Source organism: Bactrocera neohumeralis, chromosome 6 (assembly GCF_024586455.1).
Source record: "Bactrocera neohumeralis isolate Rockhampton chromosome 6, APGP_CSIRO_Bneo_wtdbg2-racon-allhic-juicebox.fasta_v2, whole genome shotgun sequence".
Classification (NCBI taxonomy): Eukaryota; Metazoa; Arthropoda; class Insecta; order Diptera; family Tephritidae; genus Bactrocera; species Bactrocera neohumeralis.
The window spans coordinates 68216674-68240086 of NC_065923.1; the positions used below are offsets into that span (position 1 = coordinate 68216674).

General features: G+C 31.1%; 1 protein-coding gene across 13 annotated transcripts in view; it reads left to right on the forward strand.

Moving 5' to 3' along the window:
• Window positions 1-23413, forward strand: part of LOC126763781 (rab11 family-interacting protein 3) — a 170013-nt gene that overhangs the window by 70661 nt on the left and 75939 nt on the right. For 9 of the 13 annotated variants that reach the window (XM_050481573.1, XM_050481577.1, XM_050481578.1 and 6 more), the window contains 2 exons: window positions 18326-18364; window positions 19803-19917. In XM_050481573.1, the coding sequence (XP_050337530.1) occupies window positions 18326-18364; window positions 19803-19917 (154 nt within the window). The remainder of the gene's footprint in view (window positions 1-18325; window positions 18365-19802; window positions 19918-23413) is intronic. The other 4 variants (XM_050481576.1, XM_050481580.1, XM_050481584.1 and 1 more) reach the window with 1 other exon arrangement.

The following is a 23413-nucleotide window of genomic DNA, read 5'->3' on the forward strand; positions in this document are numbered from 1 at the left end:
TAACTATAACCGTAACTTGGTCAAATCTTGAAACGCAAACGCGTTTACCACAACTTACATAACCTCAAATTCGCAAATGGCAAACTTATGAGCAAAAGTTACGTCCAACGCGGCGTTGCTGTCACCATGCTCATGGCAGCTTTCATTAAGCTTGACAATTTTATCATTTAATGCGTATTATATAGCAAATTTTTCTGCGAAATATGAGAGCTTTAAGTGAAAAAATAATTAAAATTTAATTGTATCTAAAAAATTGCGAAGTCGTAAAAGCCGTCTTTTGGGTCAACTTATATTTTCAGCTCTGTCTAAATATGTACTTAACTTTTTCACTTTAATCTCGCTGTCGGAAAGTTTTCGCTTCATTTTTATAGAGATTCTCTTTGTTTCAGATCTTTTTTAGTATCCGCATTATTAATATTTAAATTTATTAAGCAAACGGTGGCAATAAGGTCACACTTTTTACGTTTATAACTGTCGTCTATAACTTGGATAGTAAATGTCAACGCGTCGTATTGTTAAAGTTTTCTTCCCAATCTTTTTTCTCTTTTATTATTTTTTTTTGGAAGTTCAGTGAATGTTTCTTCCTCTCTTTTCCCAATTTTGCCTTCATGAAGTATTGAAACTACAACTAGTAAGGTTTCACTTAAGGCTAAGTTTTCCTAATGTTTAAGGGTTTAGAGGAGTTGTTCGCTTAAAATAGTCTTATTAAACCTCCGAGAAAGCTACGTAAAACTTGTTGTTTAAAAGAATATAGACTTCAATTAGATGACCTTCAAATCAGTTTTCGTCCTTCATAACCTGTCCCAAGATATCTGTATAACCTCACGCAATATGTTAAAAGAGTTTAAGTAGCCTTAATGTCTGATTAGCAGGCATCCGTCAATTAAGTTCTGATTTAAAAAAGATTCCTTATCGAAAGATAGAGTTTTTGAATTTAGTTGTCAGATGGCAGCTAACCAGACATAGAGAAAACGAACCTTAAGTCCTTATATCGACTTGTCAATTTCAAAATTTCGAATGTAAATATATTTGAGAATGTTCTCTGAAAATTTGTAGGTGATTCCGCAAATAGTTTTGGATATAAAAGCGTTTTTTTACTTAGTTTAATCGGCCACCAACACTTTAAACGCTTTTTTCTCGAAATAATGTTTTCAGAGTCGGTGCGGTTTTCGAAAGTACTTGATCGTTTGGCTTGAAATTTTCTCACGACCTTCTCAGATATATGTATATGTCAGGTAATAATCGAATGAATAATATTTCAGATAAAGACTTTGATTTTTTAAAGTCACTTTGATATGTAATTTTTTTCTTAAAACGCATTTTTGGTATGTCGCCATTTTCTCAAGAATCAGAATTTTGGCCAGTTCTTCGATCAGTATCTATTCTCAGCTATAGTAATATTAAGATTATTTTGGTTTTTGAATTTGAGAAAATGTTAAGCAGATAAGTCTTCCAAACCGAAGCATTTTCGAAAGTCGTCCTGGAGATCGGCTACAAGATCAAGAAAGCATATTAAAATCGGTAAATTTGCTTTTTTAAGTGATTAATTAATTTTTTTACATTTAATTGAATGTTTTTTATTTAAAATTAGTTAAATAAAGTTTGAAAATGTTTAATTAAAAAATTAATAAATATTAGAATTTTTTTAATTAAAATTCATTAATTAAAATTTAATATTAAAAACTTTTTTTCTTGTAGAGTGATTAAGAAATTTGAAAGCTATTATATTAATTTATTAATATTAAAAATTTTATTAATTAAATTAATTTTTTTGAATTAATTAATTAAATTAGAAATGTTTTTTAATTAAAATTAATTTATTGAAATTTAATATAAAAAACTTTTTTCATGTAGAGGGATTAAATTAATTAAATTAAATTTTTTTAATTAATATTTTTAATTGAATTAATCTTTTCATAAAAATTAATTAATTAAAATTTAAAATTGTTTAATTAATTAATAGTAAAAAATTTAATAATTAATAGAATTTTTATTAATTAATTAATATTAAAAATTTTTAAATTTTTTAATCCCTCCACAGCAAAAAATGTTCATAAATGTTTTTTCTGTTTTGCAAGGGGATAAAGCCCCTTAACCTTCGGAGAAAGCTACATAAAGCTAAATCTTTGAAAAAATATTGCTTTCATTTTTAACTACATAATGACTACCAATCTGTGCCAAAAAATCGAATATATCTCATCCAATATTTTAAAGTAGGCTAAGTAGACTACAAGTATAGTCAATATCTCTGGATATGCTGGACATATTGCTTCTCTGCATTTTATAGTTATTCGAAGTACCAAATTGTCGCAATTTATTTAAGATGACTTAAGTCAACTTAAGCTACTTTAACATTTTATACGTACTGAAGGTTCTTTCTTTGAACTTTTCCATTTTATTTATATTTATATAATTTTTTATTGTTCTTTTTTATAGTAAATAACTGTTTAGCTAATGTGTATGTAAATATAAAGACTTTTTTGCCGTTCCCTCATTGCAGCTGATACCTTGCACGACTTAGCCATTATGAACAAAGGTGACAATATTAACAAAAACAACAAAAACAAATCAGCTAGTTTGCAATAAAATAAAAAACTAAAAAAATCACAGCTTTGCATTGCTTGCCAGCAAAATGAAAGCCATTTCTTATGCCACTCAGCATTCTGTTGATTCTCTTGGTATGTAGGGTTTCTTGAACTCTGGCTTCATGCGGCGTACCTGTCACTCGCCGAACCAGCTGACAAACTGTTTGTTTAGCGCTTTTCGTACCACAGCTGACGTGCTAACTGGCAGACTGAGTCAGCCTGGACTTGCGGGTGTTTTAAGTGGCATTTTTGCTTTGTCTTTCTTTGTAGACCTTTGAGTTGTTGATTTATTTTTATATTTCTTTGCAATATTTATTATATTATATTTATTGCATTCTTTACCATTGTAGCGTTACAGTTTATATTTATGTGACTATTTTTGTTCAATATATATTTTGTATTATTAGTAATGCTTTTGTCCCAGTTGGATTTGTTTGATTAAGCTTTGCTCTCAGTTGTGATTTTTCTTTTGTTCATAGGGCATTTATTTTTTCTATCTACTATGCACAGACTATGTACATACATAAGTGTAGATAGATAGAAAATAATTGAGATTTTGCACTGCGACTTATGGTCTATTGTGCCCTCTCCTATATCACATATGGTCACAAAGGTCCAGCACTCTGAATAATTTCAGGAGCTTAATGGGCGCAATGGAAGTAATGTGATCCCTGTCCACGTGGATGGATCCAAGAGCCTTGAGCCTGCTTTTATAAATTGCTGCGCAAGCTTGAATCAGGTGTTCTGGAATTTCCGGTTCCAGACCACTGTGGAGCCTATCAAATAGAAGTGGTAGCCAGCAAGGTATGTAGTAGCAGAGTACTTCTTGAAGTTCGACTTCTTTTAGGAAAGTTGGAATACAGGCCTTGAACTCGCTGACAGTGACAGTGAGAACATCGCCTTAACCAAATTCCATTGGTTGGTTCTTCTACCTTCGCGTATTCCCTCCATTAAGTAATGAATCTCGCGCGAGCTCAACAAGCGTAAGACGGCAACCAGTATTTGTGAGGTAGCGAAAGCCTTATGGCCCTTAGCAATTCTCATAGACCTGTAATGATAGCTGTCCTAACTGGACACTTTGGTATCCATGTTATCAGGCTAAAAAGGCAAACTTGTAATCAGTAAGATTTATGGCAGGCTCTAGACAGGCGTATCAAACTGTCCATATGGGATTATTCGTGGCCTCACGAGAAATTAGCCTATTTGCTTACCTACATACCTAAGTTTTTGATTTATCTAAGTCTATTGGCTAAGGCTAAACTACAAGTAGAATCCATATTGCCTCTATAAGTTATTATAGAAATATCTTTTAAAATTAACTATAAATAATTTCGAGAATATTTGTTCGAACATATTTAGTTTAAATATTTTTCGCATCATCCATGTTCCATCTATCTCCAGTTATATGCTCCACTATTTTATGATTTCGCGTTGATTACACATATTCCAAATTTAAATTTTGTGTTAATTGATTGCTTATAAAAAGGAAAAAAAATAAAGCACACACACACATAGACATGCGCTTAAGCTGTTTACGCCTGCAAAATGAGCTGTCAGTCAGCGCAGCAAGAAGCAGCATGCACTGAAAGCCAAGCCCACATTCACAGCGCAGCTAGAGAAACCTAAGATTTTTGTATAAGAAAATAACAAAAACAGAAAAAATCGCTGATGGATTGATTAGCGACACAGTTATTCACAAGTAACGCCATCGTGTCTCTGGTATGGGCTAGGCCATGAAGCAGGTATTTCATGGCAACAGAAGACGCCCACTCTTCCACACTTGTGCATATTATACGGCTTGTTAAATGGAGAAATAAACAAAAATTGAAACAAAAAAAAATTAATTTGCGAAAGTTGCAAGCAAAATGGCAAATTATGCATGTGAAGGCGTCTAATGGCAAATGGAGTAATGGAAAGATAGAAATTCATAGAAATTCGCTTTAATTCCTAAAGGCGTAGCTTTCATGGAAAGCCATTTTTGGTTAGTTAAGGTATGAATTTTGCACAAGATTCATAGAAAATTAAGAATAGAAGTAAATTTAGTTGCGGTTGGCCCGATAAAAGGGAGACAGTTCTACAGTTTTAGGGCATTTAAAGTGCTTCTATACAGTCATTATAGTTCAGAATTAGGGTGTGAACTCAGTTAGTTTGGTGACTAAACAGTGTACAGCTAAGAATTTCAGGTTTAGCATTGAAGGTGTGATCTTTTATAATAANGCCGCATGGTAAATTTGCAGTGTACATCTACTTATCTATCAATTAATTTTCGTTAGATCCCAAATTTTCTCTTCATAAGTTGACGAAGCAAATGGTTCTTAATCTGCTGGATATTTGGGAATATCTAACCGACGAGACTTCACTAATAAATTTGAGCTCATTGCGCCCGAGATCGACAATTTTGGATTATAAATTTGTGCGGAAGCTAAGAAGATCGTTTTTCATTAAGCTCTGCACTCTAAATCTTCATTTGACACTTCTCCACTTCACATTTTGAAGCTCTCCTTTGCTGACTACCGCTGACTTTGGTTCCCAATGTACTATATTTTCCATTGTTCTAAAAAGTAAAGGTTCTTGGAAGATAATTGTTACAAGACAATACCATTAAAGCCTCTAAGAATATACAATTAAACATTTTCAGGAAATTCGAAGGAAAATTCAAAGCTTCCACGTTATATAGTATATGAAAATTTTTTAAATTATTTAGAATGTCTAAGCTTATTTCTAGGCCGAGGAACTGAGAACGCAAAAGTGCGATTTTTTGCTTTTAAGTGTTTAATGAGTCATAAAGAGTTACAAAATCGTAAATTTTTTCAAAAAACCAAAAAATGAAATCTTAGACAATTGTCCGCAATCACAGCTGTCACATTCAACTACACTCGTGTGCAAAATATTAGCAATAAGTTTACACAATTGCATTTTATTGCATTCCAAGTCACTCAAATGGCAAATGTGACTAGCAATTTGACCGAATTTGCATTTATTGGCCCCCAACTTGTGAAAAAACAACAGCAACAACAAAGGCCACTTTTATTTTTTTTCGCTCTAATGCAGCTTAAGTGACCAACAGAAAAGTAAATGGCTAACAACAAACAATAGAGAACACTAAATGTGAAAAAGTAAAATAAGAATTGCTCATAAAAACAACAATAACAATACAATCAGCTAACAAACAATGTAATGGAGAATATTTGCGCATAAAAATACAATTTCGGTGTGTGGGTGATTGGCAACGTGAGTGGCGGCGTATGGGAAAATCAGTCAGCGTTAGTAAACAAAAAACAACAAAAACAAATTTGTATGGAAAATGGAAAAATCTGTGCATAAATAGCGGCGAGCGCAGCGCGCAACATGCAAAGAAAAGCGAAAACTGAAACCCGAAAACTGCTTTTGTTGTTATATTTGTTATTTTTGTTGTTTTGTTTTTTTTTTGCTAACAATTAGACTGCGACGCATTGCTGGCAAGCGCGTTGGGCGCAGGCAGCAGGCGGCAGGCGGCGTTAAAACGGCCGTAGCGGATGAGCTGAGAATGGACGCATGAATGGCTGGACATGCGATTACGTGGAATAACAATTACAACAAAAAGCAAAAATATGTATATATACATAAATAAATATGAAAAAACGTTATAATAAAAAAAAATTAGTAAAAACAAAATTTGAGCCGACGCAGTGGTCAGCACATGTGCACTGGAAAAAATATAGCCACACAAATAGCCAATTGAGACAAAAAATGTACATATACATATACATATGTCTGTATATAGTTGTATGTGTGTATGTATATGTACTTAAATAATAAAATTAAAGAAATATTAACTAAAAAATCTGTTTGCGCGCGTAATTAGACATTGAACGCTGATTTCATTCTTTAATTCCACGGCTAATTTAAAATATTCCGCGAAATATGAAATATTTTTCAATGAACTGTGATATGAAAAAAGTTTTCAATCAGTGTTGTTGGCAATTTGTATGCTTTTCTACGTGCTTGTACACATATATTTTACCATTTGCTATTTGCCAATTTATTTCGCGGCACATTATTGGCTTCATTGCATGGTTTGTGTTACATGCGAACCCTGTAGGAAATAGTTCCACTGTTTTTATGATGAAAACAAGAAAAAGCGTTAACTTTGACTACAAAAAAGTTATAATACTCTCCACATGTGCATTTATTATGGCATAAAATGGTATAAAAAGTTATTTATCTTGATTTTCAGCGGTCAGTTTGTATGACAGCTATATGCTATAGTGGTCCGATATGAATGATTTATTTGGAGATTGTAGAGATGTCTTTGAAAATAATTTGTGCAAAATTTTTTGAAGATATATCTACAACCAAAAAAGTTTTTTTTATAATAACTTAATTTTGAACGTTCAGTTTGTATGACAGCTATAAGCTATAGTCGTCCGATATGAACAATTTATTTGGAAATTGTAGAGATGTCTTTGAAAATAATTTGTGCAAAATTTCTTGAAGATATCTCTACAACCAAAAAAGTTTTTCTTACAATAACTTAATTTTGAACGTTCAGTTTGTATGACAGCTATATGCTATAGTCGTCCGATATGAACAATTTATTTGGAGATTGTAGAGATGTCTTTGGAAATAATTTGTGCAAAATTTCTTGAAGATATCTCTACAACCAAAAAAGTTTTTCTTACAATAACTTAATTTTGAACGTTCAGTTTGTATGACAGCTATAAGCTATAGTGGTCCGATATGAACAATTTATGTGGAGATTGTAGAGATGTATTTGGAAATAATTTGTGCAAAATTTCTTTAAGATATCTCTGCCATCAAAAAAGTTTTTCTTACAATAACTTAATTTTGAACGTTCAGTTTGTATGGCCGCTATATGCTATAGTCATCCAATATCAGCGGTACCAACAAATGAGCAGCTTCTTGTAGAAAAAAGGACAGTTGCAAATTTTCAGATCGATATCTCAAAAACTGAGCGACTAGTTCCCTCTGTTAGTGATCACTTAGCAACAATATCGATTTTTTAAATTAAAATAATTTTGATTAATATTAATAATATATAATAGCATGTTTATCAAATAAAAATTAAAATCTTATAGCATTTGTTTTTGTTGTTGGAAATAAATTTTTTTGCGCAAACCGTCTCAACCTCTTCACATTGAATAATACTTGATCTCATTACTTACTTGAAGTCATTTAGTAAATTAATACTTGATTTTCTATCAAAATAACATATCGTCACATAAAATGAAAAATAACGTATGATAAAAAAATTCGAAATTGAGTTTTTATTGCTTACGGTTCACCACAACATATTACATACAAGTATATGTATCATTAACTTTTAAGCTTCAGCTAGCAGATTTAACCAATATATAACCATTTATCATAACCAAAACATTATGAGTGGTTTCTATTATATCGTTTTTGCTTCACTTGTTGACTTATAAAAAGTGATGTTGCGTTATTTTGAATTTTAGGCTGACGATATGTAAAAAGATAATTTTTTAGAAAATTCCTCAAAAATAAAAAAACTCAAAATTTCTGTTTTTATCGTTTATAATAGATTATTTTATTTCCTAGTCCAAACTAAATTGTTTGCAGCGCATTAAATGAAGTTATAAATTGCACAATTATTTACGAAAAATATAATATTTTCAAGTGTAAAATTTTCCGGCCGGGTATTTGCACTAAATTTGCATGTGTTCTCATGTGCAATAATTTATGACGGAAAATAAGTATAATAAATCAATTTTCGACGTGGAAGGATAGGTAATTTTAGAAGTATATAAAGCAAATGGATTTGAAAAATCAGATTTTGCAACAAGTTGCTTAAACATGGCATGCTGTGTTAGAAAAAAAATTTTAGTAAACAGAAATACTGCGCTCAAACTCTTCAACACCGCTGAGTCGCTAAAAAATTTTAAAATTCACTGCAAAAAAAAAATTAAGTAAAAAATTTCAAAACTCGCTTCAAATTTTTATTTAGCAAAAAAGGCCAGAATTAAAAAAAAAATTTCAAAATTCGCAAAAAAAAATGTATTTAGTAAAAAAGGCCAGAATTTTGGAAAAGCAAAAATGTTGAAGTAAAAAACTTCGAAAAATTTTGTACAAAAATATCGGTTTTATGGTATTCTGTACGTACTAATAGTATTTAACTGCGATGTGTGACTTAAGAGAAGTGTGAGAGAGAGAGGAATATAAATCGAAATGATCTGGAAGAAAATTATTTAGAGGTGTGAGCGTAAAGAAGTTATGAATTTTAAGTGCTATACCTCCCCTGTGCTCTATAATTGTTAAATTCCTCAAAGGAAAAGTATTTTAGATGCATTTACGCATTTTATAAGCTCGTTGAGAATTATACATATATCGATGAGCTTCTTGAATGAAATGGGCAAATTAAACTGTATTCGTTTTTAAGTTTGTCTGGAGTATAGTTGTCATCATATAATTATAGTATAGTACATATAAAGTTGAAAATTTACAGTGTGATCGCCTGAAAGTATACATGGAAATACAGGAAAACTACTGATTTAAGTTACCTTTAGCTTTATTTTGATTGCTCATAATGCTTGATGTATGCAGATACTTAAAAAAACGTGATTTTCACTATTTCCAACTTCTTCAAAGACGATATTTTTTAACCTATCTAAGAAGTATTTAAATATATCTAGAATTCAGTGGCGCCAACGAAAAAGAAGAAGGATTCATTTTAAATAGCCTTCACTGAGTAGTTTTTTTTTGTTGTAAAAAAAAGTTTATATACCTTACTGATTTGAAAATCGACTGTATTTTACACTTTTTTGTAATATACATATGTATACTGGAAGCGCCTTGGCACTCATTTTGATATTTTTTTAGTATGACTGGAGAGTAAATCATTTCAAATATCTAGCTTTTGACTTCTTTGCTTCGAAAATGTAACACTGTGCCTTAGGCGTCACTTTTTTGCGTATCGTTTACAGAAGCTTTCAAAAAGCTTTATTAAATAAGCTTTGTTACAGCTTTTGCGCCGAAAACAAATCACGCTGAAATTTCATTGAAAATATGCCTATACTTTGACTTTTAAATTATTCACAAATTGCTTTACGCATCAAGAAACTTTAGTGTTGTTGTTATAGCAAATATGAACTAAAACGAAAAATAGAAAATATAATAAAAAGTAAAAAATATGAAAAATTAAAAAAAGTAATAATAAAAAAGTACTACCTGAAAGTTGTAAAGTCGGAGCGCTTTCGTGCGATGAAAACAAGAAAATCATTTCCATATATATTTGTAATATGCTTTCAATGCAAAATTTACATAATACTTTTGCGGTCTTTTTTTACTGATTTTGCTAATTCAATTATCACACGTTCACAAGTATTTGATATTTATTTTTTTTGTGAAAATTTTTATAAAAAAAATGCTTTCATATTCAAAAAAAAAAATATTTCATAAATTTTCAATAATAAATTTTTCTCGAATGTTTGAGATATCGCTCTGAACTTTTGCACATATCTTTTTTTTACACAAAAACTTGTTTATTTGTCGTACCCATCGATGTCGGATCATTTTAGCATATAGCTGCCATACAAACTGTCCGATCAGAAACAAGTTTTTGTATGGAAAACATTTTTGTTTGACAAGATATCTTGACGAAAGTTGGCATGATTAATTATTCCAAAGCAACAACTCAATTGTTGAAGAAATCGCTAAAGTCGGACTACTATAGCATATGGCTGCCATACAAGTTGAACGATCAAAATCAAGTCTATTGTATGAAAAACTTTTTTATTTGAGTAGATAATTTCATGAAATTCGGTATAAATTATTATACAAGATAACGCTACAATCTACGAAAAAATTTTTCAGATCGAACCACTATAACATATAGCTGTCATACAAACTGATCAATGAAAATCAAGTCTTTGTATGAAAAACTTTTTTATTTGAGTAGATAATTTCCCGAAATTTAGCACAAATTATTATCCAAGACAGCCCTACAATCTCCGAACAAATTGTTCAGATCGGACTTCTATAATATATAGCTGCCATACAAACTGACCCATCAAACAACGTAAAAGACCTCTTTATACCCTTAAATACTATAAGAAATACATCTATGAGGATATGTTAGCATCATTGGGGCCCAACTTAACGTTTTTTTAACTTTCCAGTAACCAATGACCATATTATTGTAAGTGACGTAGTCCGAACTACCCGATTTGCATATAGCACTTAAAAAGTGTTAAATTTGGCATTGTCATTGAGTGAAGAGTTTTATTTTTTATTTGAATATTTTTTATTAATAAATTACTTTCATATTTCCTTTTATAATTTTTTTTTTGATTTTTTTCGCTTTCATCTACATCTTACAACAAAAACTAAAAAACGAACACTCACATAATATACAAGTATTTGATAAAAAATTGAATAAGCAATAAAAATAAATGCAAAAAAAAACAAAAAATAGCGCAAAAATTGCAAAAATGTAGTGTTAATAAAAAAGAAAGTCACACAAAGCATATAAGGAAAAGTAAATATGCTTTCTGTTTACATAACTTTATTATTGACATTATGTCACACGTTTTTGTGCGATCTCATTACACTTCCATGTAAACACAAATATTTATTTAATAATCAAAAGGCATTTTCTTCCTACTTTTTGTTAGCTTTTCTCAGCCCTCTTCGTTGTATCTTTTTTTTTGGGTTTCGCATTGTTATTTAAGTTATTTAATTCGTCTGCTGTTTCTTTTCCATTATTGCCCTTTGCACCGCTTGCCGCCTTAAGTGCTTCAACTCTGCTTCTGCCTCGTCGCCCATAAAAATAAATATGCTGTAATCAAATTTGTTATTAGTTTTGTTGTTGTTGTTCACTAGGTGACAGGTGCGCGTGAGTCAATGAACTTTTGTTGGCAAATTTGTTAGTTGTACTTGCAGCACTTACATTTTGATTTTGTAAAATTTGTTTGGCTAATTGCCTTGGCAATGCTTTTGGAGACAATTTGCGGTTCAAATGTAAATTTTGACAATTAGAAATGCTTGGGAGACACTTTACTCGCGTTTATTTTGGAATTAACATGCTTATTTTGGTAGCAAAAAAATTAAATTGACAATTTTATTTCAGAAGTGGGTATTGTACGTAGACTGCTTCACATAATTTTGCTTCGAGTGTGGTTTGAATGAGGAGAAGATATGCTTTTTATAATGAAGAAGAATTTCTTTGGATTTTTGGAACCAACTTTATCCGTATTTGCGGCGACTTATGGCTGATGATTCCTTTATATTTATACAGCATTTCGTTTGATTGGCTCGCCCTACAAACTGAACGCTCAAAATCCAGTTCTTGTATGGAAAACTTTTTTATTTGACAAGATATCTTCACGAAATTTGACCTAGGTTTCTACCCAATACAATGGTACAATCTCCGAATAAATTTTTTAGATCGGACTACTATAGAATATAGCTGTCATACAAACTGATCAACTAAAATAAAGTTTTTGTATGGAAAACTTTTTTATTTAGCAAGATATCTTCACGAAATTTGGCAGAGATTATTGCTCAAGACAACGCTACAATATGCGAACATTTCGTTCATATCGGATCTCTATATCATATAGCTACCATACAAATTTTTTGATTGAAATCAAGTTTTTATATGGAAAACTTTTTTATTTAGCAAGATATATTAACGAAATTCGGCAGAGATTATTGCTCAAGACAACGATACAATATGCGAACATTTCTGCATTTATCTGCACGAAAATCGCTACAGATTATTACTGAAGGTATCACTACAAATGCCGAACGTATTGTTCAGATTAGATCGCTATAGCATATAGCTGTCATACAAACTGAACGAGCGAAATCAGTACAAAAATATTTTTTAAACATTATTATGCTATAAGAAAATTACCTGTGAAGGATATTATAGCTTCGTTTCGAAATTAATATTTTTTTTGTAATTTTTTCACCTTAACACATTATTCTCTAATAATAAAATAGTTTCCCATAATTGTTTGAGTTTATTTACCTTTGAAATTACCTACACTTCTCTGCTGATCTATTTGAACTACTTCACAACGCAGAAAAGTGCCTAAATTGGGCAATTAAAAGCAGCTTACGCACAAGTTTATTACATAATAAATATAAATTATTAAAAAAGTTTGGAAATAAAGTTCGGGAAAAAACCATAAAGGTGACCAAAATAATAATATATGGTGTATGCACAACAAAATATGTCAAAAAATCATTTTCAATTAAAAGTAATTATAATAAAAAATCATATTTAACAAATTATTCTTATTTAATTGCGCTTGAAAAATAAACCTTTTTTATAAAAAATAGTTTTGATAAAAAATCTATTTATTAATTTATTCACATTTAATTGCACTTGAAAGACAAAAATTTTCATAAAAAATAATTTTGAAAAAAAAAAAAATTTTTTTTTTTAGAAAAGTATTAATTTTTAAGACCTGAGCCATTGAGTGTTTTCGTTCTTTTTATTTTTAAATACATAGTACATCTACGTCATATTTTTCTTTATAAGCGCTTAATTATTACGGAAGCAAAAATTATATGCGTATAAATACATAAGTGCCATATTACTTAAAAATAATTTTGATTATTTTTATTATTCTTGCCATTCATGAGCATATAAAATCTAATTCTCACTAAAAATAATATTTTCCAATATTTTTTTTATCATTCTCAATTAAAATATTTACAAATAGTAATTTGCTGCCTAAATTTCTTTAAAAAATTACGCATCACTTAATACTTCTATTTCATTTCCGTCATTGCTAAATTCAATCACTTCTCAATCACTTTTCAATCATGCACTCAATCAACGCACAAACGTCTCACCCACTCAGCTTTATTGGCGACCTTCGCCGGCTTTGCGCCAAAATCTTTCAATGGCAATTTGCTATTGATTTTATTTAAGGTTTTCTATTTTGGTTGCAGCTAGACAATCTGATAGTAAATGGAAGCATTAAGGTAACGGCTCTTCTTGCTTTTATTTTTTATTTTTTTGAACGCTACAAACTCAAGTATTAGGCAAGCTGCGAGAAACACTCAAAAACAGCTGTTCGTATTTGCAGACTTTTTTGAATTTTTCCACGGTAATAAACTATTTATTGTTTGTTCTGGCATTTTAGCCGAAATTAATGAGAAACACATTTTATTTTGCACATTTTTGCTGTTCTGTTCTTTCAAATTAATCACTAAACATTAATTAGCATTTATTATTATGGACTGTACAACTTTTCCGTTATGTCTGGGTCTATTGCGGCGGTCATTTGTCTTTTTCGCAGTCGCTGCTTTTGCTTGTTCTAAGCGTTTCGCTTTTTGTTTCGTGAATTTCATTGTTTTTTCCTGTCAAAAATATTTTTTAAATTTTTTTTTAATTTTGCACATTTTTATTGTAATTTAACATTCAAAATTTGTATACAAAAACACAGCTCTGTTTGTGTATGCTCACAGTCATATTGCCACAAAACCATATGAGCAATATGCAGTTAAGTGGGTTAATGAGGTCAACAGCTATATTAGCTGAGCGCAACAAACATTAGCAACAATAAAAGCAAACAATATGTGGTTTCGAGTTTTAAAGGCCCACAAATATATAACAATAATTAGTGGAATCGTTTTTTTTTTTTTTTTTTTTTGTGTAAATTTTGTTGTGATATTATAATGATAAATCTTGCAGGCAATTAGCAATAAAATGCAAAATTTTTAGTATAACAAAAATTATGGTTTGTAGGCACACATTTTTTCTATTTTTGTAAATATAAAATATGAAAAATAGAAAATTAAAATTTTTTTTTTTAATTTTTTTTGGAAAATTTTAATTTTATTAAACCAATGTATATTGTAATAATTTTCAATAACAATTTTTGGCACTCTTTTTATCCATTTTAATGCTAGTAAATGTGCAACAGGTTATTAGCATTAACTTGAAAATCATCTGGTTATTGGAAAAAAATCTGACATACAAATTATACATGTAATCAAGGCAGCTATCTCTTTTGTTGCCCTGGATATCTGAGCATAATTTCGATGGCTTCAACTAGATTTAGATTTAGAATTTATTCATGAATGTATTGCTTTTGCTCTTGCTTTTATGATATTTTCGTTTTTCATACTACACTGGTAAAAAAAAAAATTACACTGGTCAACAAAATATTTTTTTTTTTTTTTTAATATTGGAGTTTCTCAGTTTTTTTTTACACTGGTCAACAAAAAATTTGTGTTTAAATACCGGAGTTTCTCAATGTCTTGAACTCAAATTTGAGCATGAAAATAGAAACAAAAAAAATGTTCACTGGTCAACAAAAAAAAATTTTTTTGTTTCGGATTTTAGAACAAAAAAATTTTTCGGGTTCTGGAACAAAAAAAATTGTTTGTTGACCGGTGTAAAAAAATTTTTACTGCAAAAATTTTACATCAATTTTTTTTTGGGGGGTTTCTATTCTCAAATTCTAATTTTAGACATCAATAAAAAAGGATTTTTTATTTGTAGCTTTTAAAATTAGTTTTTTTCTGATACGATTGGGCCTGAATTGACCATATAAAAATGAAAAATAGAATTTCTACAAAAGCAAAGTTTTATTAGGAGAAACTGAAATTCAACATGCAGAAGTCAGCGTCAAAACTCGTGTCTACCGGTGTTATAGGCTTATTTGTAATAAAATTTATGTTTCCATTTATGATTCGGTTTTTGCATTGATAGAGAAATTGCTCAAATCGTTGGACGTAGGAGGATGTTGTTCTAAGAAGAAGCATCTGTTTAAAGGCAATTTGTTGATCCTCAAATACGGCAATTCAACAAAGTTACAGATTTTATCAAAGTTGAGACTATTCCGATAGGTGAAAGTTTCAACAGGTTTTAATTTTGATAGTAGAAATTTTCTTAAGTAACCATGAAGCATCAAATTGTGAAAAAAATTTTTACAAAATATGCTGAAAAACTTTGCGGTTCTGGAAGAAAATATGAATTTCAAGTTAGACTATATTCGCAATAATTTTGTTAAATTTTCGGTTAATTTCGATAATTATAATGAGAAACAGAGAACGTGGTTTCACTAGTATCTAAAAGTGTTGGAAGCATGATATTAAGGTTGATTATTGTCAACTGCAAAATTATAAAGAACCTCACAAAAGGCGTTTAATTGATATAAAACCTATGTTTACGGCACTTTCCTCTGCATCCTTCTTTTTGAAAACTTAACTCATATTATACATACATATATTCATTAATTTTTTGTTGTTTCCGTATTTTTGATGAAAAAAATTATTTAAAAATAAACAAGAGCAAATATTCAGGTTTTATGGGCACAAATATATCCAAAATCGATCTTATGTCTAGGGCAACAGCACCACTGTAGAGCAGCGTCATCTTTACAAGTATTTACAATCTAAAACTTTCAAGTGTTTTCGCAAATTTTTAAATTTTTTTCTTTACTTCAGCATTAGTGCTGACCTAGATTTTGCTAAAAGGTCTGACTAACGTTCGTTTTCTTTATTTTTTTCTTTTTTATTAGCAGTAAAATAATTAACATTAAATATGTAAATTTTGCTTAAATTTTTTTTTATTTCATTTTTTTGATTTTTATTTTTTCATTTTAGCTTTTGATATTTTTCGCAAAAATTTTCCATTAAGCCCAATATTTAACAGACACGTGTCAAATTTGCTGTCGATTCCTCTTAAATTTTACTTTTTGTAAGCCTTTTTTTATTTGTATTGAAGTTTTTCTTTAATTTGCAGAAACCCGTGTTGTTATTAGGGTGGGTCGATTTGAAAAAGATATAATAATAATTAAGCTTTAGTATTAAAAATTAAAATAAAAAAAAATAGAGTAGATAAATAAATATATGTGACCTGGTCTACGAAAAGGGAGCTAACGTGCGAAAACTAGTTTTCTGGGAAACAGCTGTTAAAAATAATCGTCAGTTTCTCGTTATCTCATTAATTGTTCTCGGTATATTTTTTTTTGACACCTAAGTACGAAATCTTTCCGTAGACCAGGTCACATATAATGAGTGCAATTTGTATAATAATATAAGGAGGTGGGTATTAATTGGATTTTTAGAGCTAAAAAACACATACATTTGGAGAATGTATAAGCTTAGATTTTTTATATTTTTTTATTATTATTTCATTAATTAGAGTAGATAATAAATAAATAAATTTGCAAAAAGTGTGTAAGAATATACATATATATATTTTTTTTGCTGTTAAATCACAAAAACCATAAAGAGGTGTACAAGAAATGACCTACTCTATGGATTACAGTCATAAAAATCAGAATATAAAATCTTGCTTCATTTATTTTATTTAAAGTCAAAAAGATATACGCTTTCTTCTGCTTCTATTCATATTTTTTTGGTTAAAACGACTTCTTCTGGATATGTAAATTAAAGACTTAGAAAATTTATTGGTTTTTAATTACTTTTTTTTATCATTATTTTATCATGTTAAGTAAAAAATCCCTACGCCTTCTTTTAATAGTTTTTTTTTTGGCACAGATAAAATTATTACATGCCTTTTAAAAAATTGCTCCACCCTAATGCACACGTTCTGAAAATATCCCTCAAGAATTATCTTCAGTTTGTTTTTGGACAGAATAAGTTACTCCATACTCCTTAAAAAATCGCTCCACCCTAATACACTCATTCTTAAAATATTATCCATAAATTACCTTTAATGTATTTTTATCATGCCCACAAACTTATTTTTGGCTCACATAAACGCGTACGGTCAATTTAATCCCTTCAGAGTGTCGCTAATGACATTAATGACGTATAAAAATGCCAACAACAACGATTAGAGCAAAGTTTACACCTGAGTAAAGCAGATAAATGTATTTATAATTAAAAATTTTAAGGTTATTGGAAAATTTGGTATTGAAAATTATTATTTTGTGTGCGCATACATATGTATATAACTATATATTTCGGTGTGAATATACTTGTATGTACATATATATTTGTGTCGTAGATTTTCATGAGAATGGGGTTCATAGAGAAAAATATTTATATTTAAATTTTATACATTTTTTTTTTATGAAGAACGATACAAAGGTGTCATGCAAAATGAGTAAGTTATTTAAAACCAGAAATTTGATTCCGCTCACAAAATCTAATGGAACTTCTTTGTTGAACAATTTCACTCATCGTAAAAATCGCCGAGTGCATTTTAGTTACTTCGGAAACACAAGCGTATATTAAACATTAATGATTATTTGTATGCGACATTTGGCACAGATGTTACAGACAGTCATAGCAATCCAGAAAAAAATATTTCGACGAATGGGTTTTCGCGCGAAATTTAAATTAAAGAGTCTTACTATTTTTTGCCCACAGCACTATAAGGTCTAAAGCCCTAAATAATAAATACACATATGTATGTATGTCTATATACATATGTGACCTGATCTACGAAAAGGGGGCTTAGGTGTCAAAAAAAAAGGAGAACAATTAATGAGATAACGAGAAACATATATGACGATTATTTTTAACAGCTTTTTAGGAAATATAGTTTTCGAACGTTATTTTATATTTTTAAAATAGGTCACATAACATTTTTTGCACATTAACATTTTTAATAAATTTAGCTTGTACTCCTTTATATATTTTTCAATTAAAATAATAATAAAAAAAAAATATATAAAAAATATAATATAAAAGATTGTTATAAATAAATATCTGTACAAATTGAAAGTCATTATTTTATATTTTTAAAAATATGTATTAACGTTTTTCTTCTTTTTTTCTAGTTCCGGTCGTCGACAACTGGGTTCAAATGCCTTAGCCAGGTGAGTTTATAGACAAAAATGAAATTGTAATAAAGCATAAATAAAAAAATTCAAAAATGCTTTAAATTATTTTATTTACTTACAATAAACATATTCTAAGAATTTAAATATTTTTTTAAAGACTTAGCTTTTATTAATTATTGAATTATAACCGAATAAAAAAATTCCGCTTTAAAATATATCCATACATGAATTTATTTTCTGGTCCAAAAATACACAAACAAAATACAAAACAGCAAAAAATTTCATATAGTTTAATAGCTGAAACAGTTATATTTTGATATGAAGCTTTATATATAATGGGCTGTCAAAAACGTCTTGCGGTATTTTTATTGAATTTTTTTTTTATTGAAATTGAAATGGATTTTTGATGACTCAGGCCCAGCTCTTGACCGATGCGACGGCTGCTACTATGCCGGTCTCTTTCGACCAATTCAGCGATTTTATCGCAATTTTCGACGACAGGCCTTCTGGAGCATGGCGCATCTTCGACCACCTCTATACCAGAACGAAAACGTTGAAACCATCGTTGTGCGGCGGAAATGGAAACTGTATCGGGTCCATAAACTGCACAAATTTTATTGGCGGCTTGAGATGCATTTTTGCCTTATCGTAGTAGTACTGTATATGCCGTATTTTCTCTTTATTTTGCTCCATGTTTGCGACGCTATAACTCACGAACGACCTAAAAGAAACGACAATCAATCAAACACGTGTTAGCGCGTGAGCTTTCCAAAAAGGTATAGCATGACCCGATGCGACGAATGAAACTAGAACTACGCGCTTTTAGCGCCAACTAGCGAAGATACCGCAAGACTTTTTTGACAAACTAATATTTATTTTTTTAAATCAATTAAAATCAACAATATATTAAAATACACAATTCCACAAAAATTTATTCACGCGTCAACAGTTTTAAAGCTAATATTTTGGATCTTTACATCCGACAGTTTGACGCCACTGTATTGCACTTCATATTACTGCAACCCAAATTGTGGTAAAAAAATATTTAGTAAAGACACAGATAGACTTGAGCTTTCACAAGCACTGTGTTAGTGTTTATTGTGAACTGTTGTTAGGTTGCTGTCTCTACTAAGTTCCGCGAGAAATACATTATAAAGCGCGTACAAAGTAATGCCAGAGAACGTATACGTTCTCTGGTAATGCACAAAAGAAGTAGTTTTTAATTGAATACTCGTTTAATTTTTAAGCTTAAGACGAAGCTGCAAAGCTTGGTTATAGCAGAGAGTATAACATGAATTATGTATATAGCAATACTTACTAATACACTTTATCAATTACCTAAGCAATTAGCCACACAAGCACACTAGACTTCACATTGCACACAATATATTTATTTCATCTAGCTTTTAACCACTAACACTGCAAACACACATACATACATACACATTTAAATTTACAATTTCTCATTATTCAGTCAACTTTACAGATCCTCAAGTTTCAATTCGTCTGGGCGTAGCTCCAATTGTGATACCACAGAAGACATGTATAGCGACATCAGTTTGGATAATGTGCAGGATTTGAATTATAAGGTGAGTTAACATATATTTATCTTTAAAATTTTATTAATGAGTGTATTAAAAAAAAAATAAATATAAAAAAAAAATAAAAAAAAAAAAAATAAAAATAAAAAAAAAAAAAAAAAAAAAAAAAAAAAAAAAAAAAAAAAATTATAAAAAAAAAAATAAATAGGAAAAAATAAATAAAAAAAAAAAAAAAAAAAAAAATAAAATAAAAATTAAAAAAAAAAATAAATAAAAAAAAATAAAAAAAATTATTTTAATTTAAATTTATTAATTTAAAATTTAAAAAATTTATTAAATTAAAATAAAATTTTAAAATAAATTTTTAATCATATTTCTAAAAATTTATGCTAATAACCAGAGTTCTTCTTCTCCTTTACTGCCGTGGAAACCGCTTGCGGGTTATAGCCGAGTTAACAACAGCGCGCCAATCGTTCTTCCGTTCTTCCTTTTCGCTGTTTGGCGCCAATTCGAGATTCCAAGTGTAGCCAGGTCCTTCTCCCCCTCGCCTTTCTAATGCAGTGGAGATCTTCCGCTTCCTCTGCCTTCCCCGGAGGGTATTGCGTCGAATACTCCCACAGCTGATGTGTTTTCATCCATTCGGATAACTTGACCTAGCCGCTGTCTCTTAATTCGCTGAACTATGTCAATGTCGTCGTATATCTCATACAGCTCAACGTTCCATCGAATGCGATATTCGTCGTTCGAGATATTTCGTTCACTACTAGACCCATTTTCTTCGCTTCTTTGTCTATCCTGAGGAAAGCAGAATTAACGGCACGGTTGTTATGGTCAATGATATCGATATCATCGGCGAACGCCAGAAGTTGTACACTATTATAGAAGATTGTACCTTCTCAATTTAGCTCTGTAACTCGAATTATTTTCTCAAGCAGTAGAGTAAAGAAGTCGCACGATAGTTTGGCATCGAACAGCTCGGAGAGGTCCTTTTTGATCCTGACGGAGCTTTTGGCATTGCTCAATGTCAGCTTATACAGCCGTCTCTGTCCTTGTCCCGTCCAACGCATTCTTGGACGGCGGTGATGTCGGCCTTTACTCTTACGATAACATCAACCAGTTGGCAGCGGCATCTTCCCAATTAAGGGAGTGGACATTCCAAGTGCATGCCCTTAAATCGTAATCTTTAATATGTTTGCAGTGGTCGTCAACAAAAGGGTAGTCTTTCAACTAAGGCTGTTGTGTCACTTTCATTGGGGTTCTATTTTTTTACGTGGCAGATCTCAAACCCAGCCTACAATCCTGGAAGGGATGATTCGCCTTCTCACTTTAGCTCGCCTTCAAACGGATGTTTTTGGCTACCCAGAGGATATTTGGTCTAAGACCGGAAGTCGTGAACTGCTTGAGCCATATGTAAAAGAATCGCTCCTGGCCACTACCAAGTGAATGGCGCTGAAGAATCAAGGGTATATGAGTTGAAAATTACATTTTGATGAACAGATCTTTGATCTTGAGACTTCAGTGTATTCTTAAAATAAATTAAGATTCCTGAAAGCTCAACTTTTTCATCCTCTAAAGCCGCTGCTTTAAAGCAGTACGAACAAAGTAGCTGAACTTTTTTGTTTTCCATAACTCTATTAAAAATATTTTCTTCTGCAAGCTTTAAGCTCTCCTGGTGGCCTTTGAAAAAAAAAAGATTTCTTGGAGCTTCTTCTTGCTTTCAGTATGGACGCAAGCTCCAAACTTTACATTCTGATAAGGCGATTCTACCGATCCCTGACAGATTTTGGTCATCCTCGGAAGACGCCAGAAGTACTAACACGATAGCTAAACTTGAGATTACGCATCCTATTAAATTTTTTTTTTCAGCAAGCTTTAAGCTTAATGAGAACTTTAAGCTGTAAACTTAGTAAGAAAAAAGCTCCCAAAAAAACTCATTTCTTGCATCCTTTAACTGCAGTTATCAAGAGAGCGAACGCGGAAGTGAAACTCGAAACTAATCTGTCCACAGCTCAAATAAACAAGCTAACGTTGCATCGACTTCACTACTCCTACTTCCAATCGATTGATCTCTTAAGCGCCTATTTTCCCTAACGATATGTCAACGACCGTTCAATAAGTCCGCCGCCCTTTCACTCGCCCTGACACTCACGAGTTATTGACGCTAAAAGCTATCGCATGTCTGCCTCATTAAATAATAAATTCCAGCAAAATTATACAATCATCAATCATGCAAATACCAAAGGGAAGCAGCCACAACAACAACCATAGCAACAACGCATGCAGAAACTGTTTGTATAATATTCAAAGCTGCCGCGGCACGACTTTTCGCGCTTTTCACATTTTCCATTTCACCTTGATGTGGCCCGAAGGCGCACAAAGCGCAGGCAAAACAACAAACGAGCTGCGCGCTTAGCTGCAGTAAGCTGGCAACGTTGGCGGCCAATTGCAATGACCTTGAGGCAACACGAAGTGCTATCGCTAGCGCTTCCAATTACCCACCATTTCGGGCACTTAACTTTGGCTGCTTTTTACAGCTTTTTGTTGTTGTGTTGTTGTTGCTGTTGCTCTTTATTGCGTTGCATCGCGAACTTTCTGGTTCGAAAATGGCCGTGGCGCATGCGCAGGTGAAATTCGCGATAAAATATTGCTTGTGTGCATGGGTGTTGTTGTGAAATTGTTGTAGCATATGTATAAGGTGTTGCTTTTGTTGCTGTCAAACTCGTTAGCGTCAATTGTTGCGGCGCATGTGAAACAGTTTGATATCGACGATCCATCGTTCCGTCGAGCATTTGATCGATTTATGCAATTTCGTGGCATTGGCTGCTTGTGTTTATGTGTGTGTGCAATGCATTTTCGCTTTCATGCGGCGTTCAAATATTGCTCATGGCGCCTTTGTAGCTATTTTATTTTCTATTTTACTTTTAATTTCGTTTTTTCTTCGAAATTCTTTCCAGCTATTTAAATTGTTTGTGTTGTTTTTGTGGTTTTATTACGATTTCTTGCTATTGTTGTTGTTGCAAAATGCATCTCACAAACGTGGGAACTATGCAGTGCTGTATGCTTTCATGCAATAAATGCAAAGCAGCAAAAATCCGTTATGCACTCAACAGCTTCGAAAGCTCCATCACTCACTCATTCATTCACCAAATCACTCATTAGTCTTGTTTTGAAGCTGCAGCAGCAGTAAACATTTTTATTGAGGAAGTTGTTGTATAATCAGCTGTTAGTGGTGAAATTATGACACCAACAGCAACAAAAACTTCAAAAGTAGTCATAATAGTAATAAAAGTATCTTCTTCGTTTAAGCTCGTTGGCCGGGTTTTCGTGCCAAAATCATAAAAATGCCGCAAATTAATCGTAAAATGTTATATAACGGTGTTTCTACTATATTTAACTTTTTCTTAGGCAGTCAAGCGTGAGTTGAGATACGCTTAGATCGTAAAATAGAGAGTTAGGTGTTGACTGATTAGATATTTCTCTCGCCAGGAAATCACTTTTACGATAGTTAGAAGCTTTTTCACTCTTTACAGGATATATCATGGAG